The 23,335-nt window shown below is 37.1% G+C and overlaps 1 protein-coding gene and 1 long non-coding RNA gene across 2 annotated transcripts; both read left to right on the forward strand.

The window, feature by feature from the left end:
- Positions 1–755: 755 nt before the first annotated feature.
- On the forward strand, positions 756–21,761 carry LOC131170681 (uncharacterized). Its single transcript, XR_009141466.1, has 2 exons — positions 756–842; positions 20,957–21,761. It is a non-coding gene; the product is annotated as an uncharacterized LOC131170681 (long non-coding RNA).
- Positions 3,744–17,161, forward strand: LOC110652233 (external alternative NAD(P)H-ubiquinone oxidoreductase B2, mitochondrial). Its single transcript, XM_021807789.2, has 10 exons — positions 3,744–4,065; positions 5,863–6,139; positions 14,394–14,600; positions 14,793–15,043; positions 15,157–15,376; positions 15,517–15,621; positions 15,849–16,121; positions 16,215–16,336; positions 16,574–16,693; positions 16,808–17,161. The coding sequence occupies exons 1-10, from the start codon at positions 3,977–3,979 to the stop codon at positions 16,902–16,904; spliced, it is 1,761 nt and encodes a 586-aa protein (XP_021663481.2). The 5' UTR covers positions 3,744–3,976; the 3' UTR covers positions 16,905–17,161.
- Positions 21,762–23,335: the final 1,574 nt, after the last annotated feature.

Genomic DNA, 23,335 nt, shown 5'->3' on the forward strand with positions numbered 1-23,335 from the left:
AGGCAGAGTAAAAATTTAAAATTTTGTATCCTGAATCGAACCGGCCGAATCGAACCGGACCGGATCGGACCGGTCGAATCGGACCGGCCTTTTCTTTTTCTTCTTCCCTTCCCCGCGCGCGTCCGACCTCCTCCCATTTTCTCTCTCTTTTCTCTCTCCTCCCTCCTCCCCTTGCCGCGCCGCCACCTCCTCTGCCTCCCCACCTCGCCGGCGCGCCACCTCAGCCCTCTCCCACGGCCGGCCGCCGCCTGGAACGCCGGAAAACGGCTCCAGAAATGACGTGCAGTGCGCGTGCGACTCCTCGACTTCCCGGCCAAAATACGGCCGATCCGGCCACCAATCGGACTGGGTCTTATGTCTAAAATTATCTACTAGTCGAGAGCTTTCCATAGATACCAAGAACACCGAAATCTATCGAGCGGTTTGTCCAATTTTTGCCCAGGAAGTTTTAGCCCATTTTGACTTTCGGGCTAGATTTCTCGCAAACCGTGAATCCCACGTGAAAACCGAGAGTACCAGAGCGCTCCACTCGTCGAGAGCTTCGCGGCGACATAAATTTTGAATTTTTCCGACACCGTTTTTCGGTGGGTCCCACGGAACTTCGCAGTGTCTTTTCCGAGCATTAAATGAGCTTAGAAAATTCTGAAAAAATTTATGTACTAACCCCCGTGTTGTGGGCTTCGTTTAGGTATCTTCAATTCACGGAAATTCTACAGTTGACCGGTTCTGTGAATTTCCTACGCATGCACTACATCGAAAAGTCTCCGAATTGGACCGAGGTTTTGGCTACCCCCCCATTGTCAGACGTCCCGAGCGCGTTCCAGAAGTCGGAATCGGCAAAGGTAAACCCGAACCTTACTTTTTCGTAATTTTCTAGTGCTTAAATAGGATTAAAAATTCATAAAATATTCGTGGTAGCTCAGAAAATTATGATTCTTTTTGCAATAGCCTAGTAATATTGCTAAGGATCATGGGCAAAGTTTTAGAATTTTTAGAGCTTGTTTGGGTAGTTTTTGCAAAAATGATCAATTATAAGGACTAAATTGAAATTTTACATATTGTGATGGATGACTGATTTGATGGGCCCAGGAGGGGCTGTGTGATGTGATTGAGTTGTGGATATATGAATTGTGAATATAGAAGTGTGTTTTGAGCCATTTTGCAGATTGTGTAGGTCCTAGGTATAGGGGAGACTCTGCCGAATTTTCGATACGACTTATGAAGTATTTGGTCTTTTCTTGATTGTATTGAGTCATTTGTATTAAATAATTGTAATGTAATTGTCAGGTGAGCCGGGACAGCCTTCTTCCTCCTCCTAGCCGCCACAGTAACCGTTGTCAAGTCTGTGAGTAAAATATTAATTTTAATTATAATTTCACTATTATTATATGTTCAAGCATGCCCATGCATCACTCATATGCATATATCTATGTAGATAAACTTTAGGCACGATTTATGTTGCATTCATAACTGTGAAAGTGCCATGTATGTTATTGTGGTAATTTGGAGCAGTGTGCGTGCGTTGGCGTTCGTGTGATGTGGTGTGGACTATGGATAAGACGGGTAGTCACGGCTTGAGATCTTCGCTGGGACCCGATCCTTCGGGGGGTAGTCACGGCTTGAGTTCTTCGCTGGCACCAGGTTGGATTTAAGAGAACTGTATAGGGGATCAGCTCCCATATATTATGATTGATATCACTGGGTGTGTGAGTGCTCCAAATTACCTTTATGATGTTATGATGTGAAAATGTTGTTGATGTTGCATTTCACTCTATAGGGTGCATTAGTTTTAGATAGTTATAGAGATTATGGTTAAAATTGATATTTTACTCTCTGAGTCGAATGCTCACTCCTGTTCAATATTTTTTTTCAGGCCACAGGAGGATATTTTTGAGATTAACCTGCTTTCTTCCTCGCAGGTCGATTATTAACGTTTGTATAAACTTGTTAAATCTTAGAATTTTCGCATGTGTTAGAAATGTTTATTTGATATGGGTCTGTAAACTAAATTATTATTTTGGACCTGTAAACTTAATATGCTATGCATGTTTGATGGATTGGATGAGGGAGCTGAGCTCCCATTTATTTTTATGCTGATGAGTATGTGGAGGGTGAGCTGAGCTCCCCAATTGAGTATTTAATTGTGTTTACAGGTCAGGTGAGTCAAAAACTCCCCGTTGGTAGGTCCATTTTATGGCCGGACTCTGTCCGGTTGATTTCTTGAAATTGGGCCCAAATGGGCCGTAGAGTTGGGTTAATGAATAGTTAAACTTACTACGGGCCTCGGGGGCTTTAGGCTGGCCCAGGTCTTAGTGCCGGTCCGGCCCATAGGTTGGGTCGTGACAATAAATAATAATTATATATTATAATGGTTTAAAAAATATTTAATTATCATTAATAAAATTAAATAATAATTAATATTATTGCCATTAATAAATTTAATTTTAATTATAACTTTTTATAAAATACTAAAATTATTGCCATCAATAAATTTAATTTTATTTATAATCGTTTAGAAAATATTGAAATAATTATAATCAATAAATTCAATCAAAATTTACCACTCGACTTAATTGTAATTCATTTGACATCTTATGTGGCAGTATGAAGAAAAAATTTACTTCCTTTATATATATATATTAAAAAAAATTCATTGATGCACCTTTTTATATTATTTCTTTTTATAAAAATAGTCTACTTTTATTTTAAATAAACCAAAAAAATATAATTAAAATAATAAATTTTATTAAAATTTTCTAATATAGCATCATTAATATTAAATTACTCATTAATTCATTAAAATTCAATATTTCATGTTATTAAATTATTTATGAAATTAATATTTTTTTATTGTATATTAAATAGACATATGTTAAAAATTAATAAATTAAATACATTTTTTTAAAAAGAAAAAAAACTAGAATTTAAATCAAAAACAACAAAAAAAAATCTTTGTGAAACAAAGGTAATATATCGAATATATTCTATAATTTTTCAATAAACACAGCCTAGCAGCTTTTTCTCTTTCTAGAAAACTATATTCAGCAGTCAGCATGCCTCTCATTAATTGGAACATTCATGCAAATCAAGTTTTGCGAAATTCCAATTCTATGGCAATTTCCACTTTTGCTTAATTGCTTCGGTCAAACCATGCGATCTCACGCCACCCCTTTTTTTTAACAAATTTAAAAAACCCTAATAAAATTAATTTAATCAACATATATAATTACATTAATTTAATTTAAAATTCATTTCTAATATTTTTCATTAATATTTTTAAATTATACTTTTCTCAATAATAAAAAAAAATCATAAATAAATAAATTAAAAAATACTCTTTATTAAAAAAAAAAAAAAAAACTCTTCAAATATAACAACCATAACTCTTTTAAATTTAAGGTATGAAATCATCGATTAATATATTTAATTTAACTCAATTACATAAAAAAGAGTTTATCATGTTGTTTGATTTGACACTCATCCGTTGATCTTAGATTATTAGGCGGAGGCCATTGAACAACGGATCCCAGCAATTTCACCATATTTGCGTTGGGCACCGTCCAGTCCAAACCTTCGCTTAATTTGAAAAGCTGGGGACCACAGAATCAAAACACGTTGAATTTTTTAAAACGACAAGTAGGAAACGAGTTGCAAGGCTCGCATCCGTGCAGCACATGCTGGTGCTGCGATTTCCTTGCCCTACAAGTCAATCAAAGGCAAGGCTGGAAACATTACGTTCACGTTTCCAACCTTCCTCCCACCTCACTTCCCTCTCTCCCACCTTTTCGGACTCCACAATTTCTCTTCTTCTTCTTCTTCTTCTTCTTCTTCTTCTCTATAATACAACAAAGAAAACCGCCTCTCTCTCTAGACTAGAGTTCTCTATCTCGTTTTCTAGAGCTGAAAACCGCTTTCTGTTTAATTAATCTCTGTTTTCTACATAATTTTTGGAAACAGATCTAAGTGTAAGCGAAAAATGAAAGGTTTAAGCTTGTTCGAGCGAGCTTCTAGATCCTTCCATGGCTATCCTTTCCTCTCTAAGTTTATTGTGGTTTGCGCCGTCAGGTATATACATACTTTGTTTCATCTTTTTCTGCTTCTTCGGTTCCATTTTGCTTTTACATTTTATGAGTTTTTCTTCATGTAACAACTGCGTGATTTGATATATATTGACTTTTGTTGGTTTCTTAATGCTAATAATGTCATTAACATTTGTTCGTCTACATTTCCCCTGTTTTGATTCCAATAGTCTCGTGGATGTTCATAGTTTTGAACTCTTTTACTGATATTATAGAGATTTATACTTTGTTTATTTGCATTTTATCATATCTATGTAATACTTCAGCAAACAGGTTCATATTCGAGATTAAAAAAAAAAAATTGTGTTGTTCTTTTGGATTTTTTTTTCATCTTAAAAAATTGAAAAGTCAAAATATTCAATTTATCCTCCATACTTATTGAAAAAGTTCAATTTAACTCATTTTAGCTTTTTATCTAAATTAATCTAGAAATTTTAATTTAAATTTAATTTAGTCTAAAAATTAAGATTTATAAGTTAAATTTCTTAATTTAAATAAAAAAAATAAAAGGTTAATTTCTTAATTTTGAAACTAAATTTCTTGATTTTTCGATTCAATTTTTTTTTTGAGTTAAATTGAGTTTAAATTAAAATTTCTAAGTTAAATTAAAAAAAAATGAAAATAAACTAAATTAAACTTCTCTCATACTTATTAGGGTGTAATTAGCTTTAATCCAATTGAAAAATGTACCTACCTATTAATAATAATTTTTTTTAATTCAAAAATTGAAATTTATCTATATTATAGTTAAAAACTAAAATTTTTATATAGTATTTATTTATTTTATAAAAATATAATGTAATTTTACTGTAAATATTTTTTTAAATAATTATTCATTTTTATTATAAAAATTATTTTTTTTATTTGAAAAAGATAGTTACCTAATTTATTTATAAAGAAAATAATAAAAAAATAATTATATATATTTTCAAATTTAATTAAATTTAAAAATTAGAAAATTATTTTTTTTAGTTTTCTTTTTGAAAAACAAAAGATTAATAGGTGTATAGCACCATCTCTAAAAATTATTTTTTATTTAAAAAATAGTTAGTTACATAATTTATTTATAAAAAAAAAATAAAAAATAATTATATATATTTTTGCAAATTTTAATTAAATTTTAAAATTAAAAAATTATAAGGAAAGCTCAATTTTTGTGAGAGATGAGCTCCATTTTTGTGAAAAATGGATACGTTCATTGATATAGGAAGAAAAAACAGAGTCACGGAGCGGAGGTCATAGCAAAGTGAAGATGCTCTTTTCTCTTTCTGTCAGTGCGGCACGTATGCGAGCTTCAGCCCGGAATGTGTTAATTTTGGAGCTGCTTAATTTGACCAACATATGTAAAAATAAATTTATATTTCTGTTTTGGAGGAAAGAGATATGCAGAGCCACACGTTTATTCATTTATTTATTTCGTTTATTGCCATTTGATGTGCTATTCAATATTTTCAAGGTGCAGTACTGATTATGGTTTTATCGTTTAGATACGGATTCATATGCTATGCTGTGATGATTTTAGGTGCTTGTCAAAAACAGGCCAAGCCTAGAAAATGTGATATTCTGAAGCAGTACATTCAATTGATTTTTGTAAAACAATGAGTATTTAGCCTTTTTTTTTCTTTTTTTTTTTTTTTCTAATTTCTCAACTGCTAGAAATTGGCTTAAGGGAGTTGCATAACCTGTCGTTTTAGTTAAATGATAACACATTAGTAATTAACTATTTTGCCGCTTGTTCTTAATTCATCATTTTCTTGTTCGTTCCAATGGCATATGGTTGCAGTGGTGGGGGACTTGTAGCCTATGCTGATGCAAACTCATCCAATGGAGTACATGCTTTGGCAACACCTGAGCCGGTGAGCAAGAAAAAAAAGGTCGTTGTGCTTGGAACTGGTTGGGCAGGAACAAGTTTTTTGAAGAAACTAAATAGCCCATCATATGATGTTCAAGTGATATCACCTCGTAACTACTTCGCGTTCACTCCCTTGCTACCAAGTGTTACATGTGGTACGGTGGAAGCTCGCAGCATCGTTGAACCTATTCGCAACATTGTCAGGAAGGTAATAAAGACCATTATCGACAAATTGCATCTAATTAATTTAAAATCAAATTTTTTTGTTAAATAAGGAAATAAATTTCTAATTAAGGTTAAATAGATTATTTTTTTTTTAAAAATAACATATTATTTTCTCTCATTTTTTAATAAAAAATGTTAAAAATAATAATTTAATATTAATTAATTTTTGTTCATCATATTTTTAATTTCTTTTTTAAATTTATGTTAATTAAATAATAAACAATTTTTAAATATTCAAAATGAGGATATTTAATATTTTATTATTAAAAAAATAATATCTTATTAAATGAGAACATATTTAGCGTTCATTAGAAAATATCAGGCAAAACTTAATTTTAAATTTATTTTCCCCTCCATTTTTGTATCACTGTTTTCTGCCATTTTCTCTTATCTTGGTATATCGGCTGGAAACTAGTAACTGCTTGATTCCTTTCTAGAAGTTAAAGCGATCTCTAGCCACAACGCCACATACCAAAACATAGCTTGTTAAACACCTAACCCTGTTGCTGAAACTCATCTCCAGACCCCTTCTTCCTCTGAAATTGTTAATCTCACTTCATCTCTTTCTTTTTCTTCCCCGCTTTGAAGAACCTTATCTTCCAGAATTGATAATCTCGTGGAAATATCTACTCTACCTGAAGATGCTCAGGTTGGAGAATCTCTCTTACCTCTTCTCAGTCCCTATAACATCTATAGACGATCTGGATCCTTAATCAGATCTATTAGATCTCTCATTTCCTCCAGAAGATCTTTATCAAAAGAATACGTTCAGGCTTCCAAAATGGACTAATGCTCTCTTCAGAGCTCCTCTGCTGAACAGTATGTAACCTTAGAGATTCCTCCTTAACTCATCCCCAGATGGAGACAAGAAGGATTTTCTCATCTCCACTTCGGAGCTGTTAGACTTATCCTCAGTCTACATGGAAGACGGGGGCTTCCAGTGACGGCAAGAGTATCACTCCTGGATACAAGATTCTTACAGTATAAACATGCAGTAATAGGGACATGCCTTACCACTTTGCATGCTGGAAGTGTGGTACTGATGCTCTTCCTGAACTACAATCTCTCCCTTAGAGATCCACATCTCAGCACTGCTTTGAAAGTCCAAATCCAACTCACTGGTGCAGCTCAAGTCACATCCTCCATGATGGCTACGTTACACCATCAGATTATCTACAGGCTGCAAGATGATACAGTAGATCTATCTCAGCCATCTGTATCAAATGACGCTCTGCTTGTGTTAGCAGACACTGAGACCACCCCAACAATTGTTCAGATACCTCGGCAACTGTCTAGAAATGAGCTTGAACAGCTCATTCCGAAGGATTGGCTAACCAATTATGAAAGGCTCCATTCAACCTCCCAACCAATCCAGATCACAGAATCTACTTTCAGGAGAAATCCTGACGGTACAGTACAGACTTTCTTCCAGCCACCACGACATTCTACAGGATCTTTGCCTGTATTCCAGACCATGATAGTCCAGCCATTAGAAAAGGAGTAAGAAGATTTTTCCATTGGGGCAGTAACACCTGATAACCATTACATCTATCCTCAGAAGATAGATGGTCACTGTCCCTGGGATCTCCCAGGATCTGGTATGTGTGATGAAGACTGTGACTGTTGCGATAACTACTGGAAAAATGAATATGGCCATCCTTTGTCTGATAAAAATTGGAAGAAGCTTACCAAAAGCACCAGGAAAGCCTCTTGCAGACCTTAGCAAGTCTTAAGAAGAGACTATCCAAATAATAGCCCATGGATTGGTATTCATGAGGAAACTAAGTAGAAGAAGCCTCTTCCCATCTATGAGCTTGCCCTTAAGATCATCAGAAAAGAAGGAAAGAAACTGCCCCCTCCTAAACCAGTTTCTTCTCCTCCTCCTGTACTTCATTTGGTGCAACCCTGTATGATGTTTTCACCTGCCTCTTATGAAGCAGATTTTCCCCCATTAACATAACAAACCAGCAAACCAAAATCTCCACCAGACCTTTCATTCACTAAACTAAGGTTGATAGTGAAGGTCAGATAACCCCAATCACTCAAGCTGAAGAAGTTCTGAATTGGCAGACAAAGACTGCAGCTGTCCAAAATAAAACATTACAATGAATTGACTCCAAGATTAATCAAGTCCTCACCAGGACTCAGCATATAGATCAGAAGGTCGACTCTTTTACTGCATTTGCCCAGAACATGTATAGAGATTTGTAAGGTAGAATTGCCCAGCTTGACAGGGACTTAAGGTCCTCAATCTAGCAAAGGAGATTTGGTGCGGAGTTTAACCAGAAGGAACAGGAAATCAGACGGCTGAGAAAACAGTTAGCTCAAGTTGAAGTAGACCTGAGAAAACCAACAGAGGCTCCTGTTTCCTACAGCCCATTTTCTACTCAAATGACCCATAATCCTTTCCTTCCTACTCCTGAGCCTGCATATTCCCCTTTTGGCCCTTTTAACTACTCATATGAACCACCTCCAACCACATATCACCCATCCCCTTTATTCATACCCAATCCTACACCTACCCGATATGAACCAAAGAGTCCTTCCTCGGAAGAATCTCATCCTCCTAAAAGGAAGATTGATAAGGGAAAAGACAAAATGTATCCTGATCCTCCTCCTCAGCATATGGTGTCTATACCTTCTGAACTAGGAGATGACTCTTCTGATAACTCGTCTGATGACAGTGAGAATGGTCGAATGGATATCACAACACTGCTCATGGCAGATCCCCAACCAACTGCATCTCAAACAGGCCCTTCACCAACTACAGATTCCACCAGTGGCACTACAGGCCCTCCCACTGGGCCTCCCCAAGCCCAAGATCCACATATGGAAATGCCAGAAGATGATCCAATCCTGGATTTTAATCTTCCAGGAGCCCCACACTAATCCAGGCCCAGCTCAGGCCCATGGTTCACTTTGGACGACATTCCTCCCTCAAAATTGAGGGATTGTCTTGCAGAATTTAAAGCTTGACTTGATATTCAGATGCTTCGAGAAGATGTTGATTCTCACACTGTTCTCAGAGAATTTATCTCTCGGACTACTGGCACAGTACAAGATTGGTTTGCCTCCATTGGAGAATATAATAAAGCCCAGTTTTGTCACCTGAATGTTGTACAGGCTGTCAATGCTATTTTTGCTGAATTCCTTGGTGATGCATCTTTATATAGCAAACAGCTAAGATAGGAGTTTTTTGACATGCGTTGTTGCTCTTTGAAAAGGACAGATATTGAAAAACATTACTAGCACATGGCTTTGCATTATTATTTACTAAATGGGTTTAACGATATCAACCTCAGGCATACCTACATTGCTTCTCTTTCAGAAGTATTACAACCTGAACTCCACAGAAGCATCACTGCTACCAGAAGAGCAATGAGTGCCATCACCATTGGAGAAATCCATCAGATGACTTTAGCCTGTTTAGATAAGATGTGTGAGCAACAGAAATTATTCAAGGACATCATTGACAACAGCAAAGCCTTGAAGAACATCTGTCAGAAGTCCCACCTTGCCATTAAATGCAAGGAAAAGAATTGTGAATGTAAGCCAAAGAAGAAAGGGCATTATAAGAAGTATTCCTCTGGGTTCAAACCCCCTTTCAAGCAGAAAAAAGGAAGAAGGCTGGTCAGATACTTTCGAAAGAAAAGAACAGGTACAAAGAAGTCTGATAGATGCTACATCTGTGGCAATCGAGGTCATTATGCCAAGAACTGCCCTAAGAACCCCAATAAGGCAGTTAAGCTTTTACAACACATACAACAGGCTTCTCACATCTCCCTGGAGCATGATGATGTTGAATCCCTATTCTCTAAACAAGACGAACCAGATGGAGACATAGTTTTTGCCCTTGGAGCAGATACTGGCTCAGAGCAAGACTACTCTTTCTCTTCAGAGGAATCCAGCTCAGAAAATGAAGCCCATTACCCGTCTTACCTGGCCTAACATATCCAATCCTCCCAATCAACTTATGGCCCAGACACTATTCCAATTCCTTTAGTTCCGCTTCATATTCTTCCTAGCAAATATGAACGGCCCATTAGTGTCATTGGTTTCCTAGATACCGGGGCTCACAAAAGCATGATGAACCCAGCCATCTTACCTTCAGAATACTGGGTCCCCCATGAAGAATACTTTAAGGCAGCTGATGGGAATGTTTTCAAAACTAGCCTTATCACCAAGCATCCCATTGGAATTCAATTCTTCCCTACTTGTATCCTCTGGACCAGGGTCATTGGGTCGGATCTTCCTGATAAGGATCTATTAATAGGCTTTGACTTGTATCAACTTTGAAGATCCTCCCCACATGATTAAAATATAAGAGGAATTTTCAGCCATTCACATCTGTCCCAAGATTATATTCTTTGGCTGACACTTCAGCAGAATTCCAAGAACACAAGGAGCTCCTCTTAAAATCCTGTGCTGATTCTCATGCCCATTTTCACCATCATCACCCCCTGTGGAAGAACCCATAATTCTTTGTCAATCTTCCATTCAAACTCAATGAAGATATCAACCCGACAAAGGCATCACACCCAGGGATGAATCCTGCAGACTTGGCTCTAGCCCAAGAAGAGTGCAAACAGTTTCTCCAACAAGGTCTTATAAAACCCACTTCCTCTCAATGGGCCTGCCATGCTTTTTATGTTGAAAAAAGATCTGAACGATTAAGAGGAAAGAAAAGACTTGTCATTGATTACAAGCCCCTCAATCATTTTCTTCAAGATGACAAGTTTCCATTACCAAAGCCTGAAGCCTTGTTCACTCAACTCCACGAAGCCCATATTTTCTTCAAGTTTGACCTCAAGGCTAGTTTTTGGCAATTGGGTATTAACCCCTCTGATAGGCCCAAGACAGCTTTCTGCATTCCTACGGCCCAATACCAATGGACAGTCCTTCCATTCGGCCTTAAAACGGCCCCATCAGTTTTTCAAAAGGCCATGACAAGGATATTCGAGCCCATACTGCACAGTGCTCTTATTTACATAGACGATATCCTTCTCTTTTTCAAAGATGTCACGGCCCATAGAACACTTCTCTCTACATTCCAACAGTTGGTGGATTCCTATGGAATTATGCTATCAGAAAAGAAGAGCTCACTGGCCCAGACTGATATCGACTTCCTTGGAATGAAGTTCAAGAATGGAAAATACCAATCGAGACCTCACATAGCAGAAGAATTACTGAAGTTCCCTGATAAGGACTTGACAGTAAAACAAATACAGCAGTTCCTTGGTATTATCAATTATATCAAGAAGTTTATCCCGCATGTGGCCACCCACACTTGCCAACTGTAAAAAATGCTTAAAAGGAATGCTCCACCTTGGAAGGAAGAACAGATATGTGCGGTCAAAGCATTAAAAGAAGTGGCTCTAAACCCGCCACCTCTAAAGATTCCCAGCATTGGACACCGCATCCTTCAGACTGATGCTACTGACACCCACTGGGGTGCAGTCCTCATCGAAGAGATACAAGGAGAAAAGCATATCTGCGGATATGCTAGTGGAGAATTTCCAGAGCCTCAGAAGCATTATCATTCGGTCTATAAAGAGATATTAGCTGTCAAGAATGGGATAAAGAGATTCGAATTCCATCTCATTGGCCACCATTTCACTGTGGTCATGGACAGCTCATCCTTCCCAAAGGTTCTAGACTTCAAGAACAAGTCTCTTCCTGAACCACAATTACTGAGGCTAAAGGACTGGTTCACCAAGTATAAATTCACAGTCCAACACATCAAAGGGAAACACAACTTGGTTCCTAATCTTCTATCCAGGCCCAAAACCCTCCACCTGATTCAATCCTTCTCTACACTCCCTTTGATCCTTATGGCATCATCATCATCCTCTCCACATACTCCTTCTCCAATGCACAACTTCCTAGTCCCTACTCCAGACAGTTTTCCTCCCGGATGCTCGCCAAACCAGTCTATCACAAAAATAGCTAAGTTTGCAAGGGATCATCTGTTCCACTACCTATGTGCAAGAAACACCCTGAGAGGATTACTCCCATCCTCGTCTATCTTTATACCTGACAACCCTTTCCTCACCTGTTTCAGTATCCACCCTGACAGAGAACTCATCCTGGAAGAACTGTGGCTCCTCTGGTGCATGGTTACTCTCTATTCCACAGGGATAGAGTTCCCATTTATGGCCCTATACAAATATGTCATATGTAACACCAATAGGACTCTCCTGTCCAGATTCCTGGAATGGTTCAAGCCCATTTCAGCATGACGCTACAGTCTGAAGTGCTGCATAGACACCCATGGAATTGAGGACAGGCCCATCAGCACCCAGCCAAAGATTAGGACCATGTTCATAATGCACAGGCCTTTTTTTAGAAGGGCCGATAGACTCCTCTGGACCCAAAATACTGAGTATGAATGGAGAACTTATGAGGAATCAATTACTGAAAAGGACGCCATGGGACCCCTAAGAGTATCTCTGTGAAATCAACAGCTATTATTGTTTAGCGCCTCCCCATGTGAATTGTACATCACTTGGTCCCATTCAGTCTCTCACTGATGAGCCCATTGACTGGACCCATCCCATGTGGCAAGATTCTTAGGATCCTATGGACACAGAGTCACGGGATGTCATTCAAAGTGCTGACCCACCATCTCCTGTACACCGACAGTGGCCAAAGGACTTTTTTGGAATCAACTCTAATGACTCCGACTTTGACACCCTCAACCTGTCCACCACTCCATGAGAAAAAGTTAAAGTTTGTCAGTCAATAATGTAATAATGTGTTCATCTTTATTTTGCTTTTGCTTTATCTACTTTAAGAGTGTCGGTAGCCAGTTTCTAACCGGTTGCCTGTAATACTAAGAGCCTCCAAGTCTATATAAGGAGTTGCTCTCTTCAGTTGTAATCAGACTTAGTTTTCCTTTCAATAATATTCTCTGAAGTTCTATGGCTTTCTAAACTCTTCTCTCTCTCTCCAAAAACCTTTGAACGTGTATCATATTCTTATAATCAGAGATACGTATGCTCTACACTTGCCTCTCTAAGAGGATCCTGTGTATCAGAAATATCTTTGTTTTGACATTAAGGTGCGACGGTCCCGTTATCACATGTATAATGAGCAAAAGGGCACAGCCAGAGAGTACCTATGGAGAGGGAATAGGCATAGCATGAGTTCATTATATATGTGGTAAGGGCTTCCGACTCATCTTGGTATCAGAGCCTGGTTATGCTTGTATTATACATACTTCATTGGTAAGTAGGAGAGACTTTCAACCTCTGATATCTCTTTCAATCTTTGTATAACTGTTTTCTGTCATCTTCTCTTATCTTGGTATATCGGCTGGAAACTAGTAACTGCTTGATTCCTTCCTAGAAGGTAGAGTGATCTCTAGCCACAACGCCACGTACCAAAATATGGCTTGTCAAACACCTAACCCTGTTGCTGAAACTCATCTCTAGACCCCTTCTCCCTCTGAAATTGTTAATCTCACTTCATCTCTTTCTTTTTCTTCCCCGCTTCGACGAACCTTATCTTCCAGAATTGATAATCTCATGGAAATATCTACTCTACCTAAAGATGCTCAGGTTGGAGAATCTCTCTTACCTTTTCTCAGTCCCTATAACATCTATAGACGATCTGGATCCTTAACCAGATCTATTAGATCTCTCATTTCCTCCAGAAGATCTTTATCAAAAGAATACGTTCAGGCTTCCAAAATGGACCAATGCTCTCTTCAGAGCTCCTCTGCTGAACAGTATGTAACCTTAGAGATTCCTCCTCAACTCATCCCCAAATGGAGACAAGAAGGATTTTCTCATCTCCACTTTGGAGCTGTTAGACTTATCCTCAGTCTACATGGAAGACGGGGGCTTCCAGTGACGGCAATTGGAAGTACCAATGTCCTTCAGTTGATATCTCACTCAAATTCAGTGCATATAGTCATTTACGTATTGAGTGATGAACAAAATGCATTAGCATATGGGTATAAGTAAGGGTGAATTTCTTTGTTTAACTATGTGGAACAATATCAATCCATAAGCAGCAACAATGCTGCTGGCCAGAGGAAAGAAAAACCAATATTGAAATTTCATCGTTCAACGCTTAAGAAAAGGAAGAGCTAAAGAGCCGCTGAAAGTTGAAAACTTAAATTGACTGTTCAAATTTATCTCTGATTTGAAATACTATGTTTGAACACCAACATGTTGTAGTTATTATCAATATGATACGATGTAGTAATTGGTACTTGTTTCTAACTTGCGCAGAAAAATGTCGACATTTGTTTCTGGGAAGCTGAATGTTTCAAGATTGATGCAGAAAACAAAAAAGTTTACTGTCGATCTAACCAAAATGCAAACATGAATGGGAAAGAAGAATTCGTTGTAGAATATGACTACCTCGTAATAGCCATGGGAGCTCGACCAAATACATTCAACACACCTGGAGTGATGGAGTATTGCAATTTCTTGAAGGTAACTTGGAAATTTTTTCAATAAGCATTCCTTCTACTACTCCTTTTCTGATTACTCTTCGGAAATGCTAAATGGAAAATCAAAAATGACGAAGGAAAAATATGGCTGCTGTTCTTGGGTTTTGATGATAAAACGATTTCTCTTGATGCACATACGCTGCTAAATTTCAAGGAAACTAAATTCCCTTTGCAGGAGGTTGAAGATGCTCAGAAGATCCGTAGGTCTGTTATTGACAACTTTGAGAAGGCCAGTCTACCAAATTTAAGCGACGAAGAGAGAAAAAGAATTCTTCATTTTGTAGTGGTTGGTGGTGGTCCAACTGGTGTGGAATTTGCTGCAGAGCTTCATGATTTTGTGAATGAGGATCTAATCAAAATATATCCTTCAGCTAAAGATTTCGTAAAAATAACACTTCTTGAGGCAGCAGATCATATTCTGAACATGTAAGGTTCACAATTGGTTGCTTGCCGAGCATAATGGTGCTCTTTCAAGTTAATTTGAATATCCCCTTTTCTTAATGAAGATATCTCATACTTGTGGGATAACCTAAATGCAGGTTTGACAAAAGAATCACAGATTTTGCTGAAGAAAAGTTCAGAAGAGATGGCATTGATGTGAAATTAGGGTCAATGGTTGTGAAAGTATCTGATAAAGACATTTCTACTAAAGTAAGGGGGAGTGGAGAAACTACTTCTATACCTTATGGAATGGTTGTCTGGTCAACTGGAATTGGAACTCATCCTGTCATTAGGGACTTCATGAGGCAAATTGGTCAGGCATGTTATTTTAGGCATAGAAATTGATATATTTGTTGGTATTTTGGCTATTTTCCAATAGTTCCTATAAAATTTATGCAGAGAAATCCTTTTTGAATTTCATTACATGCATTTGATAAACGACCTGTTTCTGTGTGCAGAATAACAGGCGTGCTCTAGCAACTGATGAGTGGCTGAGAGTTGAGGGATTTAACAATGTATACGCCCTTGGTGATTGTGCAACAATTAACCAGCGTAAAGTCATGGTACACGTTCTTGTTTCCTTTCTTTTACATTTTCAATGCATTACATCACCAACAATTCTTTTTATACTCATTAATGTTTTGGATTTATTTTTCTATCAGCAATTACTATCCATCTAATGTACCGTCAGCTTCAAATTGAACATGTTCCAGTTTGCTCTATGATGAAAATTCACCTGGTCCTTTGTTCATTTAGCTTTTTCTTTTTCTTAATTTTACTGTGCTTGTAGGAAGATATCTCAGCAATATTTAAGAAGGCAGACAAGGACAATTCTGGAACACTCACAGTAAAAGAATTTCAAGAAGTCATTAATGACATTTGTGAAAGATATCCCCAAGTGGAACTTTATTTAAAGAACAAAAAAATGCGCAATATTGTTGATCTGCTGAAGGAAGCCAAAGGGGATGTTGCAAAAGAATCTATTGAATTAAATATCGAGGAGTTTAAAACAGCTCTTTCTGAAGTGGATTCTCAGATGAAGAATCTTCCAGCAACAGCGCAGGTGTTGTGTTGCTTTTGTTATAGTGCATTCTTATTGTTGAAACTTTCTAAGATACACGTTCTTATGATGTTTTTTCATGTGCAACAATTTCAGGTTGCGTCTCAACAAGGTACCTACCTTGCCAATTGCTTCAACCGCATGGAAGAAGTTGAGAATAATCCAGAAGGCCCTCTCAGGTTCAGGGGAGAAGGTCGCCATCGATTTCGCCCCTTCAGGTTCGTCTCAATCTCTGGCATTTTTGTGCATGTCAGCATTAGCAAAGATTGTGTACGACTATGCATGCGTTCTAACAGTGTGTTAGTGATTATTGTCCTCCGAATTATGCCTTGATATGACTGATTGGAATAGTCGTGATGCAACCTGTCATATCAATTGCTACTTGTAGTATTTTAAGTACTAGTTAGGACTTGGGAATGTAATGCGCATTTGCTCCATGGTGAACTTTGTTCCAGGTACAAGCATCTTGGTCAATTTGCTCCACTAGGGGGAGAGCAAACGGCAGCACAACTTCCCGGTGATTGGGTTTCAATTGGACACAGCACTCAGTGGCTTTGGTATTCTGTCTATGCTAGGTAGTGAATCTCTCCTTGTTTGCAAATACTCATTATAACTACTCCAAACGCTAAGCTCAATTTATCAGGTACTATTTTTTTTTTAATTATTTTTTCTTTTCCTCCCTCATTCAGTAAGCAAGTAAGCTGGCGTACAAGGGCATTGGTTGTGTCTGACTGGACAAGGCGTTTCATCTTTGGAAGGGATTCCAGTAGGACAGCAAATAATTAACATCAGGTTCTGGAGCTTAAGCATTGAAGCACATACTGTTCACAGTAGAAATGAAGAAGTTCTGCTTTCACATTATTTTCTGCTCTAATCAATTCTTTGAATAATCACGTAAAGAACCCCCTCGGTGGTTTAGCAGTGATAGTAAGTTGGCATCTTTTGTTAATGCTCGGAGTAATTACTTGTTCATTTGTTATTGATTTTTTGACAAAATTGAGTACCTCATTTTGCTGCTAAAAATTACTTGAAAATTTAGATGATATGAATTTTACATTGAAAAGAGTAAAAACTAAGGCGTAATTCCTTCTAACCATGAGTAAAGCCAGTTTCACGTTTGGTCTATCGGAAACCAATGGTGGCGATAACAGATAGAGAGCTGTGTGTGCTGAAATAGCCATTGAAGAATGAACCAAAAATATCTTCTCATAGCCACTAAATTGTGCAAACATTTCATTAATTCCTCAGTAGAGTCTAGGCCTTCATTCTTAATCAATTGAACCTCCCTGGACTAGGCCAGTCCATGGAATTAATGTGTCATCCAGGTCTCGCCTCTCTATCATTCTCAAGGCCATAGTTGGTTACTTGTAATTACAAGTAATTAAGGCATTAAACTGTCTGAAAGACAAAATGATCAACCATTTTGTCCCTCTGGTCAGCTGCCACGTGTAATACCCCTAAACTACTTCTGTTTTGGTGGTATATATTCTGGGGGTAATAGACAATATTATATAGACTGGGCAATGATGTGGACATTGAAAGAAACAGATGGTTGGTAGAACATGGGGTTCTTAATTCTTGGGGAGCAAAAGGGTAGGGGTCTATTCCAAATTTCTAATGGAAGATGAGTTATCCTAATGGGTGGGTTATCGTTTGAGAGAATACTACTTTAGCTGAAAGGACCCTTTTAACTAACATATTCGGTTCCAAATTTGCTATAATATTGATTAGAAAGTGTTATTAATTATAAGTAATCAAGCTTCTTTAATTAACACATGACATAACTCTAAACTTTGTTCTATTCTCCTTACTTAGGAAATGACAATAGATTGTTTATTAGTAAACAAGATCTAGGAACATGCAAATGAAGTTGTTGGGATATTATTAATGATAAAGTGAGGCCACCTGTGTCTACAGTTTGAATATAAATAGATTGCTACATTTAGAGGCCAATGATAAAATTTAATCTTGAAACTTCTCATATTGAATAAATCTCTCACCCCACTAACCAAACCCTTTGGGTAGCAAGCGCCCACGTTATTGCTGATTCACTCGTTTAGTGCAAGTTGGAAGCTTGTGCTTTCTTTCTATAAACCTAATCCATCTTTAAATTGGGGCCCTCCATTTTGCAAATGGGTAGTAGTAGGGGGCCACCAACCAATCCCTCACATGAGCACGCAGTTGATATGCAATTGTTGCATTGATTACCTTTATTAATTTATGGAAGAAATGACGTGGCTACTTCACATACGTTGGTATTGTTGAATTCTGTTCTTCATCGTCTCAGTGACCACAAGGCATGCAAAGCGAGCAATTGCACCTCATAGCTCAAAAATGCCAAATGCTTAATTCGGTCCTCCAACTATAGCCCATAACTCCATTAAATCCCTTTGCTTTTAATTTGATTCCATCAAACTTTTGAGCTCAGCGACATTTCACCTGTTGAGATTCTGTTTGATATTTCTGTTAAAATTCTTATTAAGAAAATATTAAAAATTAAGTCAAAATTTAAATTAAATATATTTTAATTATAAAAAATATTAAAAAAATAAAAAGTTTTTAAAGTACTTTTTTTTAACTTTAAAAATATTGTTTTATATAATTAAAATAAGGTGTGGATATAGTTTCTAGCAATTCATAGATTCGTATGCGATTCCCCTGGTTTCATCAACTCATCCTTTATTCAGCTTTAGATTGGATTTTAAGAGAAACCCGTTTCTTATTCTCTTGTTTTCAAAATACCCATAAGAAAGTAATTATATGTTTATCACCATATTACAAACTAATTATATCATAACAAGATAATAGTGATGAGTTTCATAAAATAATTATTTTTTTTATATGTTAAATTATTTTTTTTTAAATTATAACTATTTTTCATTTAATTATAATATTATTATTAATTTACCATTTCATATATTAATCCTATATGAAATAGCAGGTAGGAGTGTGCATTATTTTGTTGTAATCAAATAATTAAATTGAACTGATAAAATTCGATTATTTTGATAAGAATAAATTCGGTTTAATTTTTTATTAGTCATTTTAAAAATTTTTAATTTTTGATTATCTTAGATTTGGTTATATAACTAACCAATTTATATTAATTAATATATTAATTGTATTTTTATTGATAATATATTATTCATAGTTATTATTTTTATAATTTTATTAATAATATTTAATTTGAGATTATAATTTATTTTTTACTAATAATAAATTATATTTATTCTTTCTATAGTTAAAAAAATATTAAAATTTTTTTATTAATAGTATAAAATATATATTATATTTTTCTATAACACCCTAAAATTTTAAATTTTATTATTTTATGAGCATTTTTGGTATTTTAATTTTATTCAAATTTTAGGAATTTTTTTGAGATTTTTCAGATTTTAAAAATCGGATTCGATTTTCCGAAAATATAAACTTTGATGATTTTTAAAAATTTATTTAAAGACCACATGGCAAAACTAAAAATATATTTGGAGTCTACGAATTTTTCTGAGTTTTCTGAAATTTTTTCAGAATTTTTGGACCTCGTTTTCGGTCCCGAGGCAGGGTAAAAATTTAAAATTTTGTATCCTGAATCAAACCGGCCGAATCGAACCGGATCGGATCGGACCGATCGAATTGGACCGGCCTTTTCTTTTTCTTCTTCCCTTCCCCGCGCGCGTCCGACCTCCTCCCCTTCTTTCTCTCTTTTCTCTCTCCTCCCTCCTCCCCTTGTCGCGCCGCCACCTCCCCTGCCTTCCAACCTCGCCGGCGCGCCGCCTCAGCCCTCCCCCACGGCCGGCTGCCGCTTAGAACGCCGGAAAACGGCCCCAGAAATAACGCGCAGCGTGCGCGCGACTCCTCGGCTTCCCGGCCAAAATCCGGCCAATCCGGCCACCAATTGGACCGGGTCTTGTGTCTAAAATCATCTACTCGTCGAGAGCTTTCCATAGACACGAAGAATACCGAAATCTATCGAGCGGTTTGTCCAATTTTTGCTCGAGATGTTTTAGCCCATTTTGACTTTCGGGCTAAATTTCTCGCAAATCGTGAATCCCACGAGAAAACTGAGAGTACCAGAGCGCTCCACTCGTCGAGAGCTTCGCGGCGACATAAATTTTGAATTTTTCCGACACCGTTTTTCGGTGGGTCCCACAGAACTTCGCAGTGTCTTTCCGAGCATTAAATGAGGTTAGAAAATTCTGAAAAATTTATGTACTAACTCCCGTGTTGTGGGCTTCATGTAGGTATCCTCAATTCGCGGAAATTCGACAGTTGACCAGGTCTGTGAATTTCCGGCCAAACAGACCCATTATCGGAAAAGTCTCCGAATTGGACCGAGGTTTTGGCTACCCCCCCATTGTCAGACGTCCCGAGCGCATCCCCGAAGTCGAAATCGGCAAAGGTAAACCCGAACCTTACTTTTTCGTAATTTTCTAGTACTTAAATAGGATTAAAAATCCATAAAATATTCGTGGTAGCTCAGAAAATTATGATTCTTTTTGCAATAGCCTAGTAATATTGCTAAGGACCGCGGGGCAAAGTTTTAGAATTTTTAGAGCTTATTTGGGCAGTTTTTGCAAAAATGATCAATTATAAGGACTAAATTGAAATTTTACATACTGTGATGAATGATTGATTTGATGGGCCCAGGAGGAGCTGTGTGATGAGATTGAGTTATGGATTGTGAATATAGAAGTGTGTTTTGAGCCATTTTGCAGGTTGGGTAGGTCCTAGGTATAGGGGAGACTCTGCCGAATTTTCGGCACGACTTAGGACGTAATTGGTATTTTCTTGATTTGTATTGAGTCATGTGTATTAAATAATTGTAATGTAATTGTCAGGTGAGCCGGGACAGCCTTCTTCCTCCGCCCAGCCGCCACAGTGACCGTTGTCAAGTCTGTGAGTAAAATATTAATTTTAATTGTAATTTCACTATTATTATATGTTCAAGCATGTCCATGCATCACTTATATGCATATATCTATGTAGATAAAATTTAGGCACGATTTATGTTGCATTCATAACTGTGAAAGTGCCATGTATGTTGTTGTGGTAATTTGGCGCAGTGTGCGTGCGTTGGCGTGCGTGTGATGTGGTGTGGACTATGGATAGGACGGGTAGACACGGCTTGAGATCTTCGCTGGGACCCCGATTTGGTTATTAAGTGGAAGTCCGAGCTGAGTTCTTCGCTGGCACAGTTGGAATTAAGAGAGCTGTATAGGGGATCAGCTCCCATATATATATGATTGATATTGCTGGGTGCGTGAGTGCTCCAAATTACCTTTTTGCTGTTATGATGTGAATTTATTGCTGATGCTGCATTTCACTCTACAGGGTGCATTAGTTTTAGATAGTTATAGAGATTATGGTTAAAATTGATATTTTACTCTCTGAGTCGAACGCTCACTCCTGTTCAATATTTTTTCAGGCCACAGGAGGATATTTTTGAGATTAACCTGCTTTCTTCATCGCAGGTCGATTATTAATGTTTGTATAAACTTGTTAAATCTTAGAATTTCCGCATGTGTTAGAAATGTTTATTTGATTTGGGTCTGTAAATTAAATTATTATTTTAGACCTGTAAACTTAATAGTCTATGCATGTTTGATGGATTGGATGAGGGAGCTGAGCTCCTATTTATTTTTATGTTGATGAGTATGTGGAGGGTGAGCGGAGCTCCCCAATTGAGTATTTACTGTGTTTACAGGTCGGGTGAGTCATAAACTCCCCGTTGGTAGGTCCATTTTATGGCCGGACTCTGTCCGGTTGATTTCTTGAAATTGGGCCCAAATGGGCCTTAGAGTTGGGTTAAGTGAATAGTTAGGCTTACTACGGGCCTCGGGGGCTTTAGGCTGGCCCAGGTCCTAGTGCCGGTCCGGCCCATAGGTTGGGTCGTGACAAATGTGGTATCAGAGCTTAGGCTCCAGATTCTTAGGGAAAAATTGTCTAAGTGTTGGGAAGAGTCTACTAGGAGTCAGATGTGGAAAAATAGGGTCCACATTCGTCTTGCATTGTCATCTTTGCTTCTAGTTTCTGCTTCATATATTGTATGTAAATATGAGTCTATAGAGCTATGTAATGTGCAGTTTTGAATTTTGTGGGCTAATGCTGCTGAATTTCAGGAAAATGCGTAGAAGCAGGAGAGCTGCCATTGCACCAGAACCAGATGTGCCTAACGAGGTGTCAGCACAGGATGAGGCGCCTGCCCCGAGGAGGCGGGGTAGGAGGCCTAGAGCTGCTCAAGTAAAAGAGCAGCTGCCAACTGTCACACCTTACCCCTCCGTAAGGCATAACATGATCCCGTAGAATACTTAATGAACTACCGAACTTCACCTACCGATAACTCATTAAGTACTCTACAAGAGATTTTAAAATAATTTTCTTACATTTTGGAAGTGGTGAGCATTTTAGTGAGAATTAAAAACCATTTATTCAAAGCTTAAGGACTAGTAAAAATTTTTGTCCATTTAAATTTTGCCATAAATTTTATAAAAATTTTGACAGAGTTCCCTCTGTAATTTGAGAAACCAGTTCTTTAAAGACCTGTAAAAAGCACTTCCAAAATATTTCACAACTCCCAATCTCCAATAAAACTCCAACCAACCCAATTCAAATCACTTCAAGGCAATTTCCACAATTTAATCAAATTTGGTTATCACAAAATTTTTAATACTTCATTAACAAGGCATAAAGCAGAAAATTCATATTTACAAATATTAAATTTACCGAAGCAAACCCAAAATAATATTATTACAATTTATTTACAACTGCTCAATTTACATTGATACTTATGACATTACAGTATTTACATCAAAATAACCATAAGGGTATAAAACAATACCCGTACAAAAGGGATCAAGAAGTTCTTGTCAATCCCGCAGCTCACTCTGCTGCTTTCTCCTTGCTCTTATCTGCGATAGTAAATTAAACTATCGCTGAGTATAAACATACTCAGTGGTACACAATAAAAATTTAAAATGCGATACATAAATTATTTATTGATGAAACATAATTTGAATACTTCACAATCACATTTCACAAATATCAAAGCTCATAACAACTCATTTTGTCAAATAATATATTAAACATAGTTTAGTCAAACAATTTCATAAACACAGTGTTGCCAAAATCATACACAGCTTAAGCCATGACATAAAATTTCCGATCAATGCCGTGTTGTACACCACGACAAAGCAATCTACAACCCCATTAATCGAAAT

The sequence above is a fragment of the Hevea brasiliensis genome, chromosome 11 (genome assembly GCF_030052815.1).
Source record: "Hevea brasiliensis isolate MT/VB/25A 57/8 chromosome 11, ASM3005281v1, whole genome shotgun sequence".
Lineage (NCBI taxonomy): Eukaryota > Viridiplantae > Streptophyta > Magnoliopsida > Malpighiales > Euphorbiaceae > Hevea > Hevea brasiliensis.

Coding starts and splice junctions, on each gene's coding strand:
- LOC110652233 (XM_021807789.2), top strand. CDS start 3,977: ATGAAAGGTTTAAGCTTGTTCGAGCGAGCTTCTAGATCCTTCCATGGC. Junction 4,066..5,862: donor ATTGTGGTTTGCGCCGTCAG/GTATATACATAC, acceptor ATATGGTTGCAG/TGGTGGGGGACTTGTAGCCT. Junction 15,622..15,848: donor TTAACCAGCGTAAAGTCATG/GTACACGTTCTT, acceptor CTGTGCTTGTAG/GAAGATATCTCAGCAATATT.